The following is an 18625-nucleotide window of genomic DNA, read 5'->3' as shown; positions in this document are numbered from 1 at the left end:
CTAACATCATCAGCCACAGATGCTGCACAATGGCTTCCAGCTCCTCCTGTTTGTTGCCCATATTGCATGCATTGGTGTAGATGCACTTGAGTGGGGCTATCGATTTCACCTTCAACACTGGCATGTCACCCCTAGGCTCATCTCTAGTGAGCCTGGCTACATCCCCTTCCCCCTTCAAACCTAGTTTAAAGCCCTCTCAATGAGCCCCACCAACTCATGAGCAAGAACCTTTTTTCCCTCTTTGAGATAGCCAAACTCCATCTGTCACCAGCAGGCCTGGTGCTATGTAAACCTTCCCATGATCAAAAAACCCAAAATTCCAACCATGGCACCAGCCCCTGAGTCACATGTTAATCAGGTGAGTTTTCCTGTTCCTTTCAGTATTCTTCCCTGCCACAGATGGGATTGAGGAAAACACAACCTGCGCTCCTGATCCTTCCACCAATCGCCCCAGTGCCCTGAAGTCTCTTTTGATTGCTCTTGGACTTCTCTCCAATCTCATCACTGACAACATGCACAATGAATAGCGGGTAATAATCAGAGGGAGTTTCCTAGTAATGGTAGTTACCATACCAGGGAGTTTCCTGGTAATGTCTCTAATCTGGACCTCAGGGAGGCAGCAGACTTCCCTATGGGATGGGTCTGGTCAGCATATTGGGCCCTCTGTTCCTCTCAGAAGGGAATTGCCTACACCAATTACCCTCCTTTTTTTTCTTAACAGAGGCATGTTATACGGGGAGTTGCTGTACTCTTCCCTGAGTAAGGTTACAGTGTGTAATGTTTTTTTTCTACTGTTGCTTCACTTGCATCTGGCCAGGCTGGAACCAGTTTTGACTGGCACACAGTACTTCATGATCTCCCCCATGCAGGTCACAACTGCAGCCCACTGCTACTTACAGCCTGTAACATATGCCCATTCCAAACAACTAGGAGCATTGTGTTATATCCGTGCAAATATGCTTGTAGTATGTGTGATACCCAAAGATCTTCCAGTATTGGGTACCTGACCGGGCTCAGAAGATTAATTTATCCCACTTTCTCCTACCAACTGATCACCCTCTCAAAGAGTTTACATGGGTGAGCACTGCTTGTGAGCTGATTTACTGTATATACGGTGGCATCAGAAGAAACATTACTGAGTCAAGGTGTTACATCAGTGAACTTGAGAGAAGGATGAAGCCTGCTGAGGGTAAGAAGTATTTTTTTTCAGCAGAATTTATCATTCATTATTGTTGGTACTTTTCATTCTAGTACAGGAAATTTTCAAGAGTAATATACATCTCTAAAAGGGGATACTACAGTCACCGAACTTACAGCAGCTGTGAACTTTGTCCAAAGACTATTAGGAGGAGTCTGATAGAAGAAAGAAAACAACATTCTGCAGCTAAAATGTTCTGTTGAATTGCAGATACTTGTATTCAAAGATTTCTGTATCAGCATTTCAGTCACTTCTAAATGAGGATATTTCTGTGCTCTCAGAGCATAATAGGAATAGGTGAAATACACTTCTGCTCGGTATTCCCTTGCGTACTACCTTTTGATTAATTTCTCTTTCAGTACAAAGACATCATCTAGATAACTGACAAGAGAAGATTTCGTGACCCAGAGTCCAGTGTCATGATGCCCAGCTGTACCATGATCTTGGCTTACCTTTATAAAAACCTTGAGGGGGTTGGGGGGGGCGGGGGGGAGCCTGTAAGTAAGCTAAAGCTAAATCAAAACTAGAAAGAGAGAGAGAGAGATTAAGAGAGAATGCTTTATTGCTATTAAGCCAGTATTACCTTTCTGATGGATCTGAGAAAAATACTGACAGGAGGTATAAAACACTGGTGGAGAGTCAGAAGACAGCAACCCAGCAACACAAAGGATAGGTTAGCATCAAGGAACACTGGAAGGTGACAATTCCCACACCAATTTGATGACCACGCGGCCAGTAGAATCTTTCCAGAAGTAGAGCCTTGTAGCATGTTAGTTATACCTTTCTTCTGTGAGCACTAGTCAACAAATAACTACTGTTTGTTAAGGTGTGCAGCCAAATGACTAGGACCTGGCCTGAAGTTTAGCTAACCAAACAGACCATGAGAAACTCTCAACGTTTCAAGAGAAACTCTGAACATGACAAATAACGGAGTCAGAAGTTGATAATAGTTACAGATAACACTGTGAGCTGGACTTCACAGGTGGTTAAGGGGGAGTTACACAGTAACTCCATGACTAACTTCACAGATTCTCAAAGGGAATAGGGGAGTAGGGACTTTTTGGGGAGTGGGAACTTGCAAGGCCAGCAGCACCTAAGTAACTATAGCAACTGTATCACATAAAGCCAAGGCGACCTATGTAATGGTAGAAGAAATATAATGTCAGTGGGTACAGATGTAGCAAAATTGGGACTAATGGGAAAAAGCAACTAGGAGCAAATTGTTTCTTTGGGGTATGAAGGGCAGACAAAGAGAGTGGATCAAGGTGGATGGAGGAAGAACAAACATGGGAAAAAATAAAGAGAAGGTAGAATAAAAGGAGCCAATTGTATGCAAGCAAGCTGCTTGTCAGACTTTATCTGACTGTGTCCTGCACCCCACAACTGCAGGCTACCCAGTCTTTTTATTAAATCCTATTGTACCAAACTTCTGCATGATCCTGGGAAGACAGAGCACTGCAAGCCATAGGAGATGTGTACCTGTATGTTTTCATCAGCAAACTTCAATCTTGATCTGCTGGAAAGGAAGAGAGAGATTGGGCTATCTGTGTTCATATTTATAGGAATGCTGTTTTGTGTACGTGGGTGACAAGCAGTGAAGACACTGCTCTCTGTGCTGTCTGTGTGGCTGATAACATTACTGTTGTGTGTGTATCTGCATTTTTGCAATAAGTACTCAGCTTGGGGTTTGACTGGACTTGCAAAAAGGAACAGTAGCAGCCACAGCTATCAGTCTGAGACACCTCCTGGTTCTTAGACTACACCAGATTTGGCTCCAGTAGATGAAGAAAAGTAAATCCTGTTTGTCCCAGGAATCAACTGCTCCTTAGTATTGTCTACCCTCAAGTTATGTATACCCTGCTAGCAGGGTCTCAGTGTACACTAAAAAAAGTCCAAACAAAAATGATCCTGTAGAAGTCACATAAAGAAGACCCACCTGATGTGTCAGTTTCCTCAAAAATCAAGATCAACTTCAGGGAATAAAAAATCAAGGACCTGAATTTGGAGTTCTGTGTGGTTAGAGTTAGTGGTAGTAAAGCTGAAACTAAGCCCTCAAACTGTCTTCCTGAGGCTGACAGAGGTTGAAAGAAATATTGCCAGTTCTGATACAGATGGGGTAGGAAACACCTTACTGCAAGGGAACAGATAATTCAAAGTCAATTAGCAAAGCCAATATTTAAACTGATGACACTTCTTCCCTAGTTGAAAATGGGATAAACAGTTGGTTTTGTTGAGGTTTAAATTATGGGTTTGCATTAGTTCAACTCCAGCCAGTACTGAACACAGGTGATTCAATTCAGAGAAGATTTCCATGATGGATGACATGTAACAGTTGATAAGGTGACTCATTCCATCACAATCATTAATGAACTTCCAGAAACAACCGTGGGAAGTGAACAGGAAGCCTACTGATTTTCATTAACGGATGCTCATTTTGCTCCTTTTGGGTTTTAGGGGTTCTTAAGCACCTCACTGGAAGCAAGGGGAGTTTTCTTCTTTTGGATGAGCAGACTCTCAGGAATCCACAAGGGAAAAACTCCTAAGCATCAGCTCATCCTGGGCTACTTGGTCCATCTATCATTCCTGACAAAAGGAAAATCTTGGTTATTCTACTTGATATGGAAATGGGTCATCTCTGGATACCAACTCATAGGAAAGGGCATTTGAGTGCTGATATGCATATACGATACACAAATTATCATATAGATCTTGGCACTAGATAAATACCTTTGATCAGATTAAAATTGCAAGAACACAATTAATTGCTGACGAAGATTTTATCCCAAAATAGAGTTACTTATTGAGCCAGTGCTTAACTTTCATCTTTAGTTTCAAATTGGTTCATTATTCAAATGAAAAATACCTTTTTGGAAACATTTAGAAAATTTATTGAAAACATAATGCCTATAAGTCTCATATAATAAAATCTACAGATATGCTTGCTATTTTAGTGAAATAAATAAAGTTCCACTTTCCCAATAAGCTCACCATCATGAATAATCATTCTTGAATGCTTACCACAGTAGTTGGATGCAGTGAAGACAAATACCAACAGGAATAATTGTTGATCATGTGCTGGCTGGGTGACCCACTCTCAAGTTTCATATTTTCATTTCTATTCTACAAAGGCTTCCAAAAGTAAAAATGATATTTGAGTTTCTTATGATCCAGAGTGGGCCATGATTTTCTAAAACATGTCCTTATGAGTCTGATTTCTCAAACAGTACATCTCAGTGCTATCAGGCCCTGGTTAAACCAAAGGGAAATGCTGTATGGCAGATGAGACCTTATAGCGGTCTTCCAGTACCTCAAGGGGGCCTACAAGAAAGATGGGGAGAGGCTGTTCAGTAGGGCCTGTTGTGATAGGACAAGGAGTAATGGTTTTAAAATAGAGGGAGGTAGATTTAGATTGGATATTAGGAAAAACATTTTTACCATGAGGGTTGTAGAACACTGGAACAGATTGCCCAGAGAGGTGGTGGATGCCCCATCCCTGGAAACATTCAAGACCAGGTTGGATGAGGCTCTGAGCAACCTGATCTGTTTGGAGATGTCCCTGCTCCTTGCAGAGGGGTTGGACTAGATGACCTTTGAAGGTCCCTTCCAACCCTAACCATTCTATGATTCTATGATTTAAGTACATGAGGAGGAATTTTTTCTTAACATTGCTAAGAGAGCAATATCTCACTGGATTTTGGTGAGATTTTTCACTCCTTAAATGCTGGAAAGTTTCACCAAATCTTCTTCAAAAGAAGATCTACTATTTTTGAAAATTCTGTCTCCAACATCTGGCATGAAACCTTCTATGACAGACTTCTGGAGACAAAGAGCTGTTCAGTTGGCCATAATATGCTTTACACTATAACCAATTACACTAGTGAAATGAACTTCCTATGTAGTTATGCATTTCCGACCAGCACTAATGACAGTTAATTGATTTGAATGTTCAAGTCAGCCACAGATTGCTTTGGTACTTCTGTAGGAAAACATAGCCAAACAGAGGTTCAGAGGAAGCTCTGCAAGATAAAGCAACACAGCCATGTCAAATATGGTGAAGAGCACAGGCTGACTTGCTCTGAGTGCAGTGCTAGCTAGCCAGAGTAAAGCACTGCACTACCATGCCTTTACTGTTTCTAGAAACTAAGCTAGATATTTGCATAGCACCATCTCACCATGGAAACATGCCAGCTTATTCTGCAACAGTTCAGGCAAGCCTGTATAGTATCTCTGTGACCTGTATAAACAGACCTAATTCTTCACAACTAAGTGGGAGGAAGCATCTCTTATCACAGGTCTATAAATGTAGTATAAATGAGTTAATGCTACTTATAACAATCTTCATAGTTCTTCAATCCTTTGTTCGTGTATATTTCACACTAAGCTTTAAAATACCACCTTATATTTTGCAATTGCTGGTGCGGTGCTTTTAAACAACCAACCAGATATCTATTTAAATTTTTAAAAAACAGTAACAAAGGTCAGAACAAAATCAAGATCTAAAGAGCACCGAAATAAACGTAAGTATTCAGATGATAGATCATCCACACCAGTAAGAATTTACTTCACATTCAAAGTAGTTTTCTTCCTGTAAAATTATTTCTTATTATTAACAGTGTGGAAGCTTCTACAAGCCCGATCACAAAGCAGGATTCAGTGGTGTTAGGTGTCAAAACAGAATAAAAGACTGTTACTGCCTCAAATACATTGTCAATTAACTAAAGACAATATTTGTAAAAGTGAAGATCAGAGCACACAAGGATTTTAAGGTTCACTTACAACCACACTCAGAACACTGCAGAGGAAATAATGTAGAAGATAAAACAAATCTGATGGTGCCATGTAGTGTTGTATAAAGGTACGACTTTTGTTTAAACATGCCCCAGCATTTTATGGCCTGATACAGCAAGACTTTTTATTCATATCAGATTGAAGTTCAATGGTTTTCTCTTTCACTTTATCTTCGTGTTCCTTTAAAATCCTGGGGGAAAGAAACAATATTTTTTGAGGAAAAAAAAAGTCAATAACACTCATAAGAGATAAAAACAAAAACATATTTCCCCCAAGTCTATAAAATTGTCCAGAGGTTAACACAAAATGATAGAATTTTGTGACCTAACAAACAAACAAAAAGGTACAATTATGGTGGCTCCATCACAAAATAATCTTTGTTCATCTAGTTAGAATAATGTAGTTGGTGCTGATTGTTAGCATTTTGCATATTACACAGAATCAAAACACCTACTTTCATTTGTTATTTTTGAGGGTGGAGCAAAACAAGAACACATCTGGCTACCTAGACATTTATCAGTTACCTGACACATTCACAAAATTTCACTAACTTCAGCAACAACATTAAAGATCTGCCAATTCATTACCAGTGTTTTAACTTCTGTAAATAGTTCAGAGGGGACAGATGTACCTGTATTTTTACCCCTCACCTTTATATAAGTTAAAAAACTCTCCTTTCCCTCTCTCCCAGGCCCAGGCAGACAGCAGATATTGAGCTGTAATGAGCAGAAGGAAGAAAGAAGCACATTCAATGTTCTGCTGCAAGGACTTAGCAGCATTCATTTCTCAAAACCTCCAACAGCTTCCTGCAAGAACTATCACAGGATCCCAGGCCCTCAGCTTTGCTAGCAGCAGTTCAGGTGTTTCTGGGTCTATACAGAGCTTCACTAGCTTACACAGGACTCTTTACGAACCTGAGCAACTGCTCCGTTGGAGCACTAGGGTCAGGCTACAGACGAATTTAAAAGAAACAAATACTCATCACCATAAGTTCCTGTCGCGCGAATTTAACAAACAGGATTCACTCTGTCATGAGTGGCAGGGAAGTCAGGCACATAAGGAACTCATAAATTTTGGTTTTTTTCTTACCTAGCTAAGTGAAGCACAGACTTCTTGGTATTGTACCCAGAATATGCACTGCATTCGTAGAAAATTAAATTGTAATCCTAGAATCAAACAGAAAGAACATTTCAATAAACTCTGCACAATATCTCACTCCAGATTTTAAAAAGTTACACTGAAATGGGCAAAGATTTAAAAAAGCAACACAGTTATACAGCAATATGCAAACAAAGAAACAGAAACAGATCAGCTAAGGAAAAATTAGAATTTAATTCTAGAACTAACAGTAAAGAGTTACAAAAGAAAAGAAGTCCAAATGTGCCTCCCAAATAACTATATGCATTTCTTAGGAAATATCAGCTTCATCAGGGGCCCAGCTTAAGTGCCTCTATGCCAACGCATGTAGCACAGGGAACAAACAAGAATAGTTAGAGATGTGTGCATGCCTGTAGGGCTATGATCTTGTTGGCATCACAGAGACATGGTGGGATGACTCCTATGACTGGAGCATTGTGATGGAGGGATATAGGCTCTTTAGGAAGGACAGGTAGGGGAGAGGAGGAGGGGGTGTCATCCTTTATGTCAGCAGCCAGCTGGAGTGCATGGAGCTCCACCTGGGGATGGATGAGGAGCTGACAGAGAGCTTATGGGTGAGGATTAGAGGGAGGGCAGGGGCAGGGGACATGAGAGTAGGGGTTTCGTACAAGCCACCCTGCCAGGAGGACTGAACAGACGAGGCCTATACAGGCAGATAGGAGCAGCCTCACGGTCATGAACCCTGGTTTTCATAGGGGACTTCAACCACCCCAACATCTGTTGGAGACACAGCAAGGCACAGGCAATTGAGGAGATTCCTGGAATGCGTGGATGAAAACTTCCTTCTGCAAGTGACAAAGGAGCCAACAAGGAGGGGTGCCATGCTCAACCTCTTTCTCAGCAACAAGGAGGGGCTGGTGGGGGATGTGGAGCTCAAGGGTAGCCTTGGCTGCAGTGACCATGAGATGGTGGAGGGGCAGTGAGGAGGGTGTGCAGCAAGCTCTCTTCCCTGGACTTCAGGAGGGCAGACTTTGGCCTCTTCAGGGATCTGATGGGTAAAGTGCCATGGGATACAGCCCTGGAGGGAAGAGGCGCCCAAGAAAATTAGTTGATATTCAAGGAGCAGCTCCTCCAAGCTCAGGAGCGATGCATCCCAATGAAGAGCGTGTCAGGCAAAAATGCCAGGAGCCATGTGTGGGTGAACAGTTTGCTCCTGGGCCAACTGAAAATCAAGAAGGAACCCTACAGAGGGTGGAAGCAAGGACAGGTAGTCTGGGGGGATTACAGAGAGGCTGTCTAAGTGGTCAGGGATCAGGTAAGGCAGTCTAAAGCCCTGATGGAATGGAATCTGGCCAGGGACATCTAGGGCAACAAGAAAAGCTTCTATAGGCACGTCAGGGACAAAAGGAAGACCAGGGAGAATGTAGGTCCTCTCCAAAAGCAAACTGGTTACCTGGTTATCTGGGATATGGAGAAGGCTGAGGTACTCAATGAATTTTTGCCTCAGTCTTCGCTGGTGAGGGCTCTAGCCACATCACCCAAGTTGTGGAAGGCAAAAGCAGGGACTGGGAGAGTGAAGAGCAGCCTTCTGTAGCAGAAGAGCAGGTTCGGGACCATCTAAGGAACCTGAAGTCCATGGGACCTGATGAGATGCATCCGTGAGTCCTGAGGGAGCTGGCAGATGAAGTTGCCAAGCTGCTATCCATTGTATTTGAGAAGTGGTGGCAGTCTGGTGCGGTACCTGATGACTGGAAAATGGGAAACATAAACCCCATTTTTAAAAAGGGGAACAAGGAAGACCTGGAGAACTACAGGCCAGTCAGCCTCACCTCTGTGCCTGGCAAGGTCATGGAGCAGATTCTCCTGGAAACCATGCTAAGGCACATGGGATGTAAGGAGGTGATTGGTGACAGCCAAGACTCCTTCATTAAGGGCAAATCATCCCTGACCAATTTGGTGGCCTTCTGTGACAGGGTTACAGTATTGACGGACAAGGGACAAACAACTGATGTCATCTACCTGGACTTGTGCAAAGCATTTGACACTGTCCCGCATGACATCATTTTCTCTAAACTGGAGAGACATGGGTTTGATGGACGGACCACTTGGTGGAAAAGAAATTGGCTGGATGATGGCACTCAGAGAATCGTGGTCAACGGCTCAATGTCCAAGTGGAAACTGGTGATGAGTGGTGTCCCTCAGGGGTCCATGTTGGGCCTCACCCTGTTCAACATCTTTGTTGGCGACATGGGCAGTGGGATAGAGTGCACCGTCAGCAAGTTCGCCAACAACACCAAGCCCTGTGGTGCTGTCAACAAGCCGGAGGGATGAGGGATGCCATCCAGAGGGATGAGGTGGGCCCATGCAAACCTCATGAAGTTCAACCAGGAAAACTGCAAGGTCCTGCATATGGGTCATGGCAATCCCAGGCACAAATAAAGGCTGGCCAGAGAATAGATTGGGAGCAGCCCTGAGGAGTAGAACCTAGGGGTATTGGTGGACGAGAAGGTCAACATGAGCCAGTAATGCACTCTTGCAGCCCAGAAGACCAACCACATCCTGGGCTGCATCAAGAGGTGCATGGCCAGCAGGTCAGGGGAGGTGATTCTGCCCTTCTACTCTGCTCTCATGAGACCTCACCTGGAGTACTGTGTCCAGTTCTGGAGCCCCCAAAATAAGAAAGACATGGACTGGTTGGAGAGGGTCCAGAGGAGGGAAGATGAAGATGATCAGAGAGCTAGAGCACCTCTCCTATAAGTCCAGGCTGAGAGAGTTGGGGCTGTTCAGCCTGCAGAAAAGAAGGCTCTGAGGACACCTTATAGCAGCCTTCCAGTACCTAAAGGGGGCCTACAGGAAAGACAGGGAGAAACTCTTCAGTAGGGTGTGTTGTAATAAGACGAGGGGTAATGGTTTTAAAATAGAGGGAGATAGATTCAGATTAGATATTAGGAAGAAATTTTTTACAATGAGCATGACGTAACACTGGAACATGTTGCCCAGAGAGGTGGTAGAAGCCCCATCATCAGAAATGTTCAAGGCCAGGTTGGATGAGGCTCTGAGCAATGTAATCTGGTTGAAGATGTCCCTGCTCCTTGCAGGGGGGTTGGACTGGATGACCTTTAAAGGTCCTTTCCAACCCTACCTGTTCAATGATTCTATGATTCTTTCCATACAGTGGCTTTTGCTGTAAGAGCTTGATCTCTTGAAGGCTCAAATGCAAACATGCCTTCTAAGGTACTGAAGTCTTGTGAGCTTTCTTTGTGATGATGAGGCAATAAATACATCACTGAGTGCTTGACAAAGCAGGTGAAAATAATTCCAGTTACTTTTTTTTTGTTAATCCTTGAAAATCTTCAGCAGCAGTGTTTTCCAGCAAATGACCAGTTATAAACCTCAGCTAAAAATAACAATAAACTAATTCTATTTCTTGTTTGTACTTGTGAAATTTTTCTGCACCTTCTTTCACAGTCACTTGCACTGTTGGTTTTGTAGCCCCTGGGAGATTTGCAATTAGGAACAATGGATAAATTATCAAGTCCTGGAGACATTCTTAGCACTTCAGCTGAAGCCTTATCATAATTAGTGTAAGAGATCACCCGCAGAAAAGTCTGACCTGGCTGCTATGATGGCAAGAGAAGTTTGAGAGGGAATGACAGATTATCCTCTCCAAAATAGACATCTGACGGCTTTCATGGGATATTGCATTGAAGCTCACCTACACTGCCTCTCTATGGTATTGCAACATCCCTTTTACCCATCCAGATTTCAACTTAATATTCACTTTCCACTTTTCTGTGTGTCTTATCACTATTTATGACAGTAGCTTTAAATTCAAGCAAGTCAGTCAGTAGCTTAGGAAATTACAGTCAAGTCTGCATATTTTCATTTGTTTCCTATTAACTGTAATTACTGCATTCGTACTTATTTAACCACCCTTCATAAGACACTTACAATTCAGTTTTCAAAAGTTCCTGCTAAAATGAACAGGTATTTCAGTTTTGCTTTCTGTTGTTTTGTTTTTTTGTTTGTTGTTTTTTAAATATACCATGCTTCCAAAATCACACAGCTTTTAAATTTTTTTACCATCTTCATGAAATTTCAAAGAAAAAAAGTGGGGAAAAGAAGTTTCAGAACTACAGTAGTTTATTCTAGCAGCTCTAAAAAATACTTCAATGTTATCAAATGTCAATTTTGAATACATTGTTATATGGCTTGTTCTGGTGAACATCAGAATTGAACCACTTGTAATTCCTGAGTGGCTAGATAAGCATAGAAGAAGAGAGGAGGGAAGAAATAATGCAATGTTAGTGTTGGATGGATATTTTATTGATTTTTTTTTTAAACAGTATGCTGCTAAATATTTACAGTGATGTAACCCTATGATTCTCTTTCTTTCCTTAAAAAAGTTTTAAGATAAAATTTGACCAGCTCAAATTTCATGCTAGCTAGACAAACAGAAGCTTGAAATAAAATTTACAGTTCTTTTTTTCTGCTCAGCTGATCAGAACTGTAACAGCAAATCTAGTCTGGTCAGTATCTACTCTACATCGGTCAGAGTTATCACTCTGATATCTACATGTAAAGAACAGGAAGGACAATGAATGATTACCAGAGGGAGCTTGGCAATTTCTGTCCTACAAAGTAGTATCACTCTGAGAAGAATAGCTCCCTCATTAGCAGTATTTGTGTAACAATGGCACTGACAGGTTGACAAAGGAGACATTGCATGAACACACAGTAACAGTCCTTATCCCAAGAAGAATATATAGTCTGCAAAGTCAAGGCAGACAAAGGCATTATTGTTGTATTTTATAGCTGAGGAACAGAGATAGAGAAGATTTTATTGATCCATTTAAGACCATCCAGGAAGTCTGTGCAGGGCCAAAATAAAGTCATGCTGCCTGAATACCTGAGCAGCACATCTTTATCATAAGCCATTTTATTCAAATAATTGGCTGTGGTTACACTAATCCTCTCAACTAGAACATTGGCTGTTCCTGGATGCTTACAACATGATCTGAATACTCTCTGTATGTGCTCATATGAACTTTTGATCAGTGGATCAAGCTAAGCTAAACAGAAATTTGTTAAACGGAGTTTTGCTTCTGGATCTTCTACTAAAAAAGTCAAATGGACTTGTTTGGTTTTTTTTTCTTTTTTTTTCTTTCACTCTCTTTTTGTTTATACTTCCCCTAGCTCTATCAAGAGAGTTTTCAATGTTTTCTGTCAGGTCATTCTTGTACTGCATGTGAACATTTTGATTTGTGTCTGCTGTTTCTCCCTACAAAGTCAATACTGCAAAATTCTCCTTGCCATCATGATGTTTACTCTTTAATTCATCCATGAATAGATCAGCTTCATCACAGCCTTGTTGTTTCCTATGATACCTTACAGAATCCCTATCCATATCCTATGTCCACTTTCCCAGAGTATCATACACACACTGCAACTACCTGTCTTCTCAAATGACAAGGAATTGAAAGGACACCCTTCATAGAACAAATCATAGAATGGTTAGGGTTGGAAGAGACCTTCAAAGGTCATCTAGTCCAACCCACCTGCAAGGACCAGGGAAATCTCCGACTAGATCAGATTGCTCAGAGCCTCATCCTACCTGGCCTTGAATGTTTCCAGGGATGGGCAACCTGTTCCAGTGCTCTACAACCCTCAATGTAAAAAAAAATTCCTAATATCTAATCTAAATCTACCTCCCTCTGTTTTAAAACCATTAGTCCTTGTTCTATCACAACAGGCCCTACTGAACAGTCTCTCCCCATCTTTCTTCTAGGCCCTCTCGAGGTACCGGAAGACAGCTATAAGGTCTCCCCAGAGCCTCCTCTTCTCCAGGCTGAACAGCCCCAACTCTCTCAGCCTGTCCTCATCAGAGAGGTGCTCCAGCCCTCTGATCATCTTTGTGCCCCTCCTGTGGGCCCTCTCCAACTGGTCCATGTCCTTCTTATGTTGGGCGCTCCAGAACTGGACACAGTACTCCAGGTGGGGTCTCACGAGAGCAGAGTAGAGGGGCAGAATCACCTCCCTCGACCTGCTGGCCACTCTTCTCTTGATGCAGCCCAGGATGTGGTTGGTCTTCTGGGCTGCAAGGGCGCACTGCCTGTTCATGTTGACCTTCTCGTCCACCAATACCCCCAGGTCCTTCTCCTCAGGGCTGCTCTCAATCCATTCTCTGGCCAGCCTATATTTTTGCCTGGGATTGCCATGACCCATATGCAGGACCTTGCACTTTTCCTGGTTGAACTTCATGAGATTTGCATAGGCCCACCTCTCCGGCCTGTCAAGGTCCCTCTGGATGGCATCCCTCCCTTCCAGCGTGTCGACGGCACCACACAGCTTGGTGTCATTGGCGAACTTGCTGAGGGTGCACTCTATCCCACTCTCCATGTCACCGACAAAGATGTTGAACAGGGCCGGACCCAACACAACCCTTGAGAGATGCCACTCGTGACCGGTCTCCACATGGACATTGAGCCATTGACCACGACTCTCTGAGTGCAGCCATCCAGTCAACTCCTTACCCACCAAGTGGTCCGTCCATCAAACCCATGTCTCTCTAGTTTAGAGAAAAGGATGTCATGCGGGACAGTGTCAAATGCCTCGCACAAGTCCAGGTAGATCATATCTGTTGCTCGTCCCTTGTCCACTAATGCTATAACCCCGTCATAGAAGGCCACCAAATTGGTCAGGCACGATCTGCCCTTGGTGAAGCCATGTTGGCTGTCACCAACCACCTCCTTGCTCTCCATGTGCCCTAGCATGGTTTCCAGTACAATCTGCTCCATGACCTTGCCAGGCACAGAGGTGAGGCTGACTGGCATGTAGTTCTCCAGGTCTTCCTTGTTCCCCTTTTTAAAAATGGGGGTTATGTTCCCTCTCTTCCAGTCATCGGGGACCTCACCAGACCACCACGACTTCTCAAATACAATGGCCAGTGGCTTGGCAACTTCATCCGCCAGTTCCCTCAGGACTCACGGATGGATCTCATCAGGTTCTATGGACTTGTGCACCTTCAGGCTCCTCAGATGTTCCCAAACCTGCTCTTCAAGTACAGTGGTCAGTTCTTCATCCTCCCAGTCCCTGCTTGTGCCTTCCACAGCCTGGGTGGTGCGACAAGAGCCCTTATAGGTGAAGACTGAGGCAAAAAAGTCATTGAGCACCTCAGCCTTCTCCACATCCTGGGTAACTAGGACACCAGTTTCCTTCCGGAGGGGGCCTACATTCTCCATGGACCTCCTTTTGTCCCCTGCATACCCACAGAAGCCTTTCTTGTTGTTTTTTACATCCCTGGCCAGTTTCAATTCTGTCAGGGCTTTAGCCTTCCTCACCTGATCCCTGGCCACTCGCACAGCCTCTCTGTAATCCTCCCAGGCTACCTGTCCCCACTTCCACCCTCTGTAGGTTTCCTTCTTTACTTTCAGTTGGTCCAGGAGCTCCTTGCTCACCCACACGGGCCTCCTTCAGGCTGTCATACTTCCTTTTAATAATGAACAGAGCTGCCTGCCTTGGAATGAAATTATTTGCACATGCATTATAACAAGAGCACTTGGGTTTCTGACCAAATTTGTAGTACACTGACTTGTAAGGTGTGGGACTGAAGCAAAGCACAAGTTAATACATCTGGGCTGCAATGCCCTCTCAAAGTACACAGCGGGATAGAGTGCACCCTCAGCAAGTTCGCCGATGACGCCAAGCTGTGTGGTGCCGTCAACACTCTGGAAGGGAGGGATGCCATCCAGAGGGACCTGGACAGGCTGGAGAGGTGGGCCTGTGCCAACCTCATGAAGTTCAACCACGCCAAGTGCAAGGTCCTGCATCTGGGTCATGGCAATCCCAAGCACAAATACAGGCTGGGCGGGGAATGGATTCAGAGCAGCCCTGAGGAGAAAGACCTGGGAGTGTTGGTAGACGAGAGGTTCAACATGAGTGGGCAATGCGCCCTTGTGGCCCAGAAGGCCAACCGCATCCTGGGCTGCATCAAGAGGAGCGTGGCCAGCAGGTCGAGGGAGGTGATTCTGCCCCTCTACTCTGCCCTGGTGAGACCACACCTGGAGTACTGCGTCCAGTTCTGGAGTCCCCAACACAAGAAGGACATGGACCAGTTGGAAAGGGTCCAGAGGAGGGCCACAAAGATGATCAGAGGGCTGGAGCACCTCTCCTATGAGGACAGGCTGAGAGAGTTGGGGCTGTTCAGCCTGGAGAAGAGGAGGCTCCGGGGAGACCTGATAGCGGTCTTCCAATACCTCAAGGGGGCCTACAGGAAAGATGGAGAGAAGCTGTTCAGTAGGGCCTGTTGTGATAGAACAAGGGGTAATGGGTTTAAATTAGAAGGAGGTAGGTTTAGATTAGATATTAGAAAAAATTTTTTTACAATGAGAGTTGTAGAGCACTGGAACAGGTTGGCCAGAGAGGTGGTGGATGCCCCATCCCTGGAATCGTTCAAGGCCAGGCTGGATGGGGCTCTGAGCAACCTGATCTAGTCAGGGATGTCCCTGCTTCTTGCAGGGGGGTTGGACTAGATGACCGTTGAAGGTCCCTTCCAACTCTAACTATTCTATGATTCTATGATTCTATGATTCCTCTCCAACTATAGAAAAAAAAAACAGATAAAATCTATCCCATCCTGTGAGACCTTGAAACAGTCCATAAAAACTGTTGGACTTCATGGTCAACAGGCTAATCTGGTTCTTTGCATGAGAACAGGTTCAGGGTTGTTTTCACCAAATATGGCTATACATATTGTATCATTTTATACTTATACAATATATTGTATATATATTTTTATCAGTTCAGCATCTAGTCCCATGTATTTTGGGTCATTTGTGAGTAAATCATAGGATTACTCACAAAATAAGTAACTCAATCGCATTCACTAATAGACAATGGTATGTGGTTTCATAGGAATTACATGGCTATTTAGCAAGAATAAATATTTCATTAAAATTCATGGTTATTATTAGCTTAGCAAGCAAATTGTTATAATTTAATCTACATTGCTTTTCAGCTAATCCATTGTCATTAATCATTCCTCCCCTCAGCTACCTCAGTCAGCACATTCAGACATTCAAACGAGTCATTCAAATCCATTCATTTGATTACAACGATCTTTAATCTGACAACTTTCTTTGTTTTACTTATGCATAACATTTTATTTTCTTGCATGATGTGTTAAAATTAATGGTCTGGTGGGCCCTGAGTTCTATATATTAGAATGATTCATCTTTGGTTTACTAGTACCTTTTTTCTTAAGGGAGCTAAATTACACATAAGACACCTACTCTGTCCATTTAGCGTTTATGTATCATTTGTTTTTTTCACAGGAGGATTCAATACTACACCCTGGAGTCCCTCCTAGCCTCCAGGGTCTCAAAACTGCCTGCATTTCCAAGCATTGGTGTTCAAACTATATGCAAAAGGAAAATTGATGGGTATGGTATATAGGAATATATAAACAAGTATCTGCTATTTGCAGTCCCTTAATCCTTAAGTTATGGCTTATGGATCACCAGTGCTCTGGTAGATGCAGACTGTTAACTCTAATTATTTTATCTCCACGATGGAAAGTTACTAAAAGTAAACATGTTTTCTACTCCTACCATAGAAGTAACAGATGGTCTTCAGTGGTTTTACAGGAAGTAGGAGGGAGAAAACATCTCCAAATTATCTCTTTGTTAAGAATCCTTCCACAGAGAAAAGAAAGGAAAAAGAGAGGGAAAAAGAGAAGGGAGGAAAAAATAGAATCATAGAATCATAGAATGGTTGGGGTTGGAAGGGACCTTCAAAGGTCATCTAGTCCAACACCCCTGCAAGGAGCAGGGACATCCCTAACTAGATCAGGTTGCTCAGAGCCTCATCCAGCCTGGCCATGAACGTTTCCAGGGATGGGGCTTCCACCACCTCTCTGGGCAACCTGTTCCAGTGTTCTACAAGCCTCACTGTAAAAATTTTTTTCCTAATATCTAATCTAAATCTACCCCCCTCTATTTTAAAACCATTACTCCTTGTCCTATCACAACAGGCCCTACGGAACAGCCTCTCCCCATCTTTTTTGTAGGCCCCCTTGAGGTACTGGAAGACTGCTATCAGGTCTCCCTGGAGCCTTCTCTTCTCCAGAAAGAAAGAGAGAACAAAGAAGGAGAGAGAGGGGGGAGAGAAAATGAAAGTGAATTCTTAAATTTTTTTTTGCACAAATCTGTGTTTTTTTCATCTAATAGTTTTATAACTGCTATAACTATCAGCACTTACATCACTGAGAACTGAATTGATGACTGTGATGGGGTTCCTAATCCTTAAAAATACCTGTCTGAATAAAATTAATCTGTATTTCTATGAATTTAAACACATTCAGACTCCATTTTCAAACCTCCACCTTCAAGTTCTGTAAGCGGTTGCCCTTTAAGTATAGTACCTTAGCAAGATGCTCTCCCATTCTCATAGGGACCTCACGTTCCTTTTCGTTATCAGTTTTATTACCCAACAAAAGCACAGGTACATTCTCCTCAGTTGTCTCCTGCAGAATAAAGAATAAATATCAACTAGGGCATTGTATTTAAAAAATACAAGAACAAAAAAGCTGGATAAAAGGCATGAAAAAGACAGAATGCTATAGATTGCACTAACTTGGCATTTTTTAATAACAGCACAGAAACCCCTTAGAGTCTATAATAAAATTAGTGAGAGAAAACTACCATGTTATGCAGGCTCTGACACAGCATGTTTATAGCCACTGCTTTTCTAACTACATGGACAGGAAAATAATGACAACATCTGGGTACAATTATGCCAAATAAATTACATAAAGTAGTGGACAGATACACAGAATAGGCCCCCAAAATACATAGAATAGGCACAGATTAAAATTCATTTTGAAAATGGTTGGAAATATCACAATGAGTGCATTCATAAAGTGTGCTGAATGCTGTAGCAGTAAATGGATTTGGCTATATGTTTTCATCTTAGCAATAGTTTGTAGCAAACAAAATTAGTCAATAAAGATGAGTGAACTATTACAGCTTGGAAAAAGATTTTGACCACAATATTTTATTTTTCTGGATCAAAACCTGGAATTCTCCTCTACCTTTTACCATACAGAATTATAACAATCACTGATTTGTTAAGATCATATATTTAATAAGGGCCTGTTCTTACAAAATGCATGCTACTATTACTTCAGTAGAGCTACTCTGATGAGGAATACCTATGGCTGTTTGCAAACATTTGAATGAATGAGTCCTAATTTCAACTTGCAAAGCCATCTATTGGCCATTATGGAAAAGAGTGTATTATACTGCAACTCATGCCTAATAAAATCAGACTAAATGATCTTCGCATGCCAATTTGTCCCCTACTTTTTCAGTAGCAATACCCTGCAACAGCGAGCAAATAGGAAGTCACACTTTGTTCTCTCTAGCGACTCAGTCCTTTATGGAAGCAGCCTCAGTTTTATTTTCATTTTAACCACAAGCAAATTCAGCTGCCTGCACTCTCAGTATGTTGTCTATGAGCTACAGAGATATATCAAGAGAAAAA

General features: G+C 42.7%; 1 protein-coding gene across 4 annotated transcripts in view; it reads right to left on the bottom strand.

Moving 5' to 3' along the window:
* Positions 1–5785: 5785 nt before the first annotated feature.
* The window catches only part of CRACR2A (calcium release activated channel regulator 2A), a 78832-nt gene continuing 65992 nt past the window's right edge, over positions 5786–18625 (bottom strand). For 2 of the 4 annotated variants that reach the window (XM_086759184.1, XM_086759189.1), the window contains exons 16-18: positions 17505–17606; positions 7076–7152; positions 5786–6176 (exon numbers count right to left, since the gene is read on the bottom strand). In XM_086759184.1, the coding sequence (XP_086615310.1) occupies positions 6086–6176; positions 7076–7152; positions 17505–17606 (270 nt within the window). In that variant the 3' untranslated portion in view covers positions 5786–6085. Of the gene's footprint in view, positions 6177–6636; positions 6703–7075; positions 7153–17504; positions 17607–18625 lie in introns of all 4 variants that reach the window. The other 2 variants (XM_086759197.1, XR_015260152.1) reach the window with 2 other exon arrangements.

The sequence above is a fragment of the Chlamydotis macqueenii genome, chromosome 1, assembly GCF_036417535.1.
Source record: "Chlamydotis macqueenii isolate bChlMac1 chromosome 1, bChlMac1.mat, whole genome shotgun sequence".
Taxonomy (NCBI): domain Eukaryota; kingdom Metazoa; phylum Chordata; class Aves; order Otidiformes; family Otididae; genus Chlamydotis; species Chlamydotis macqueenii.
The sequence above is the reverse complement of the archived record's forward strand: the minus strand, read 5'-3'. Positions and strand labels throughout refer to the sequence as shown.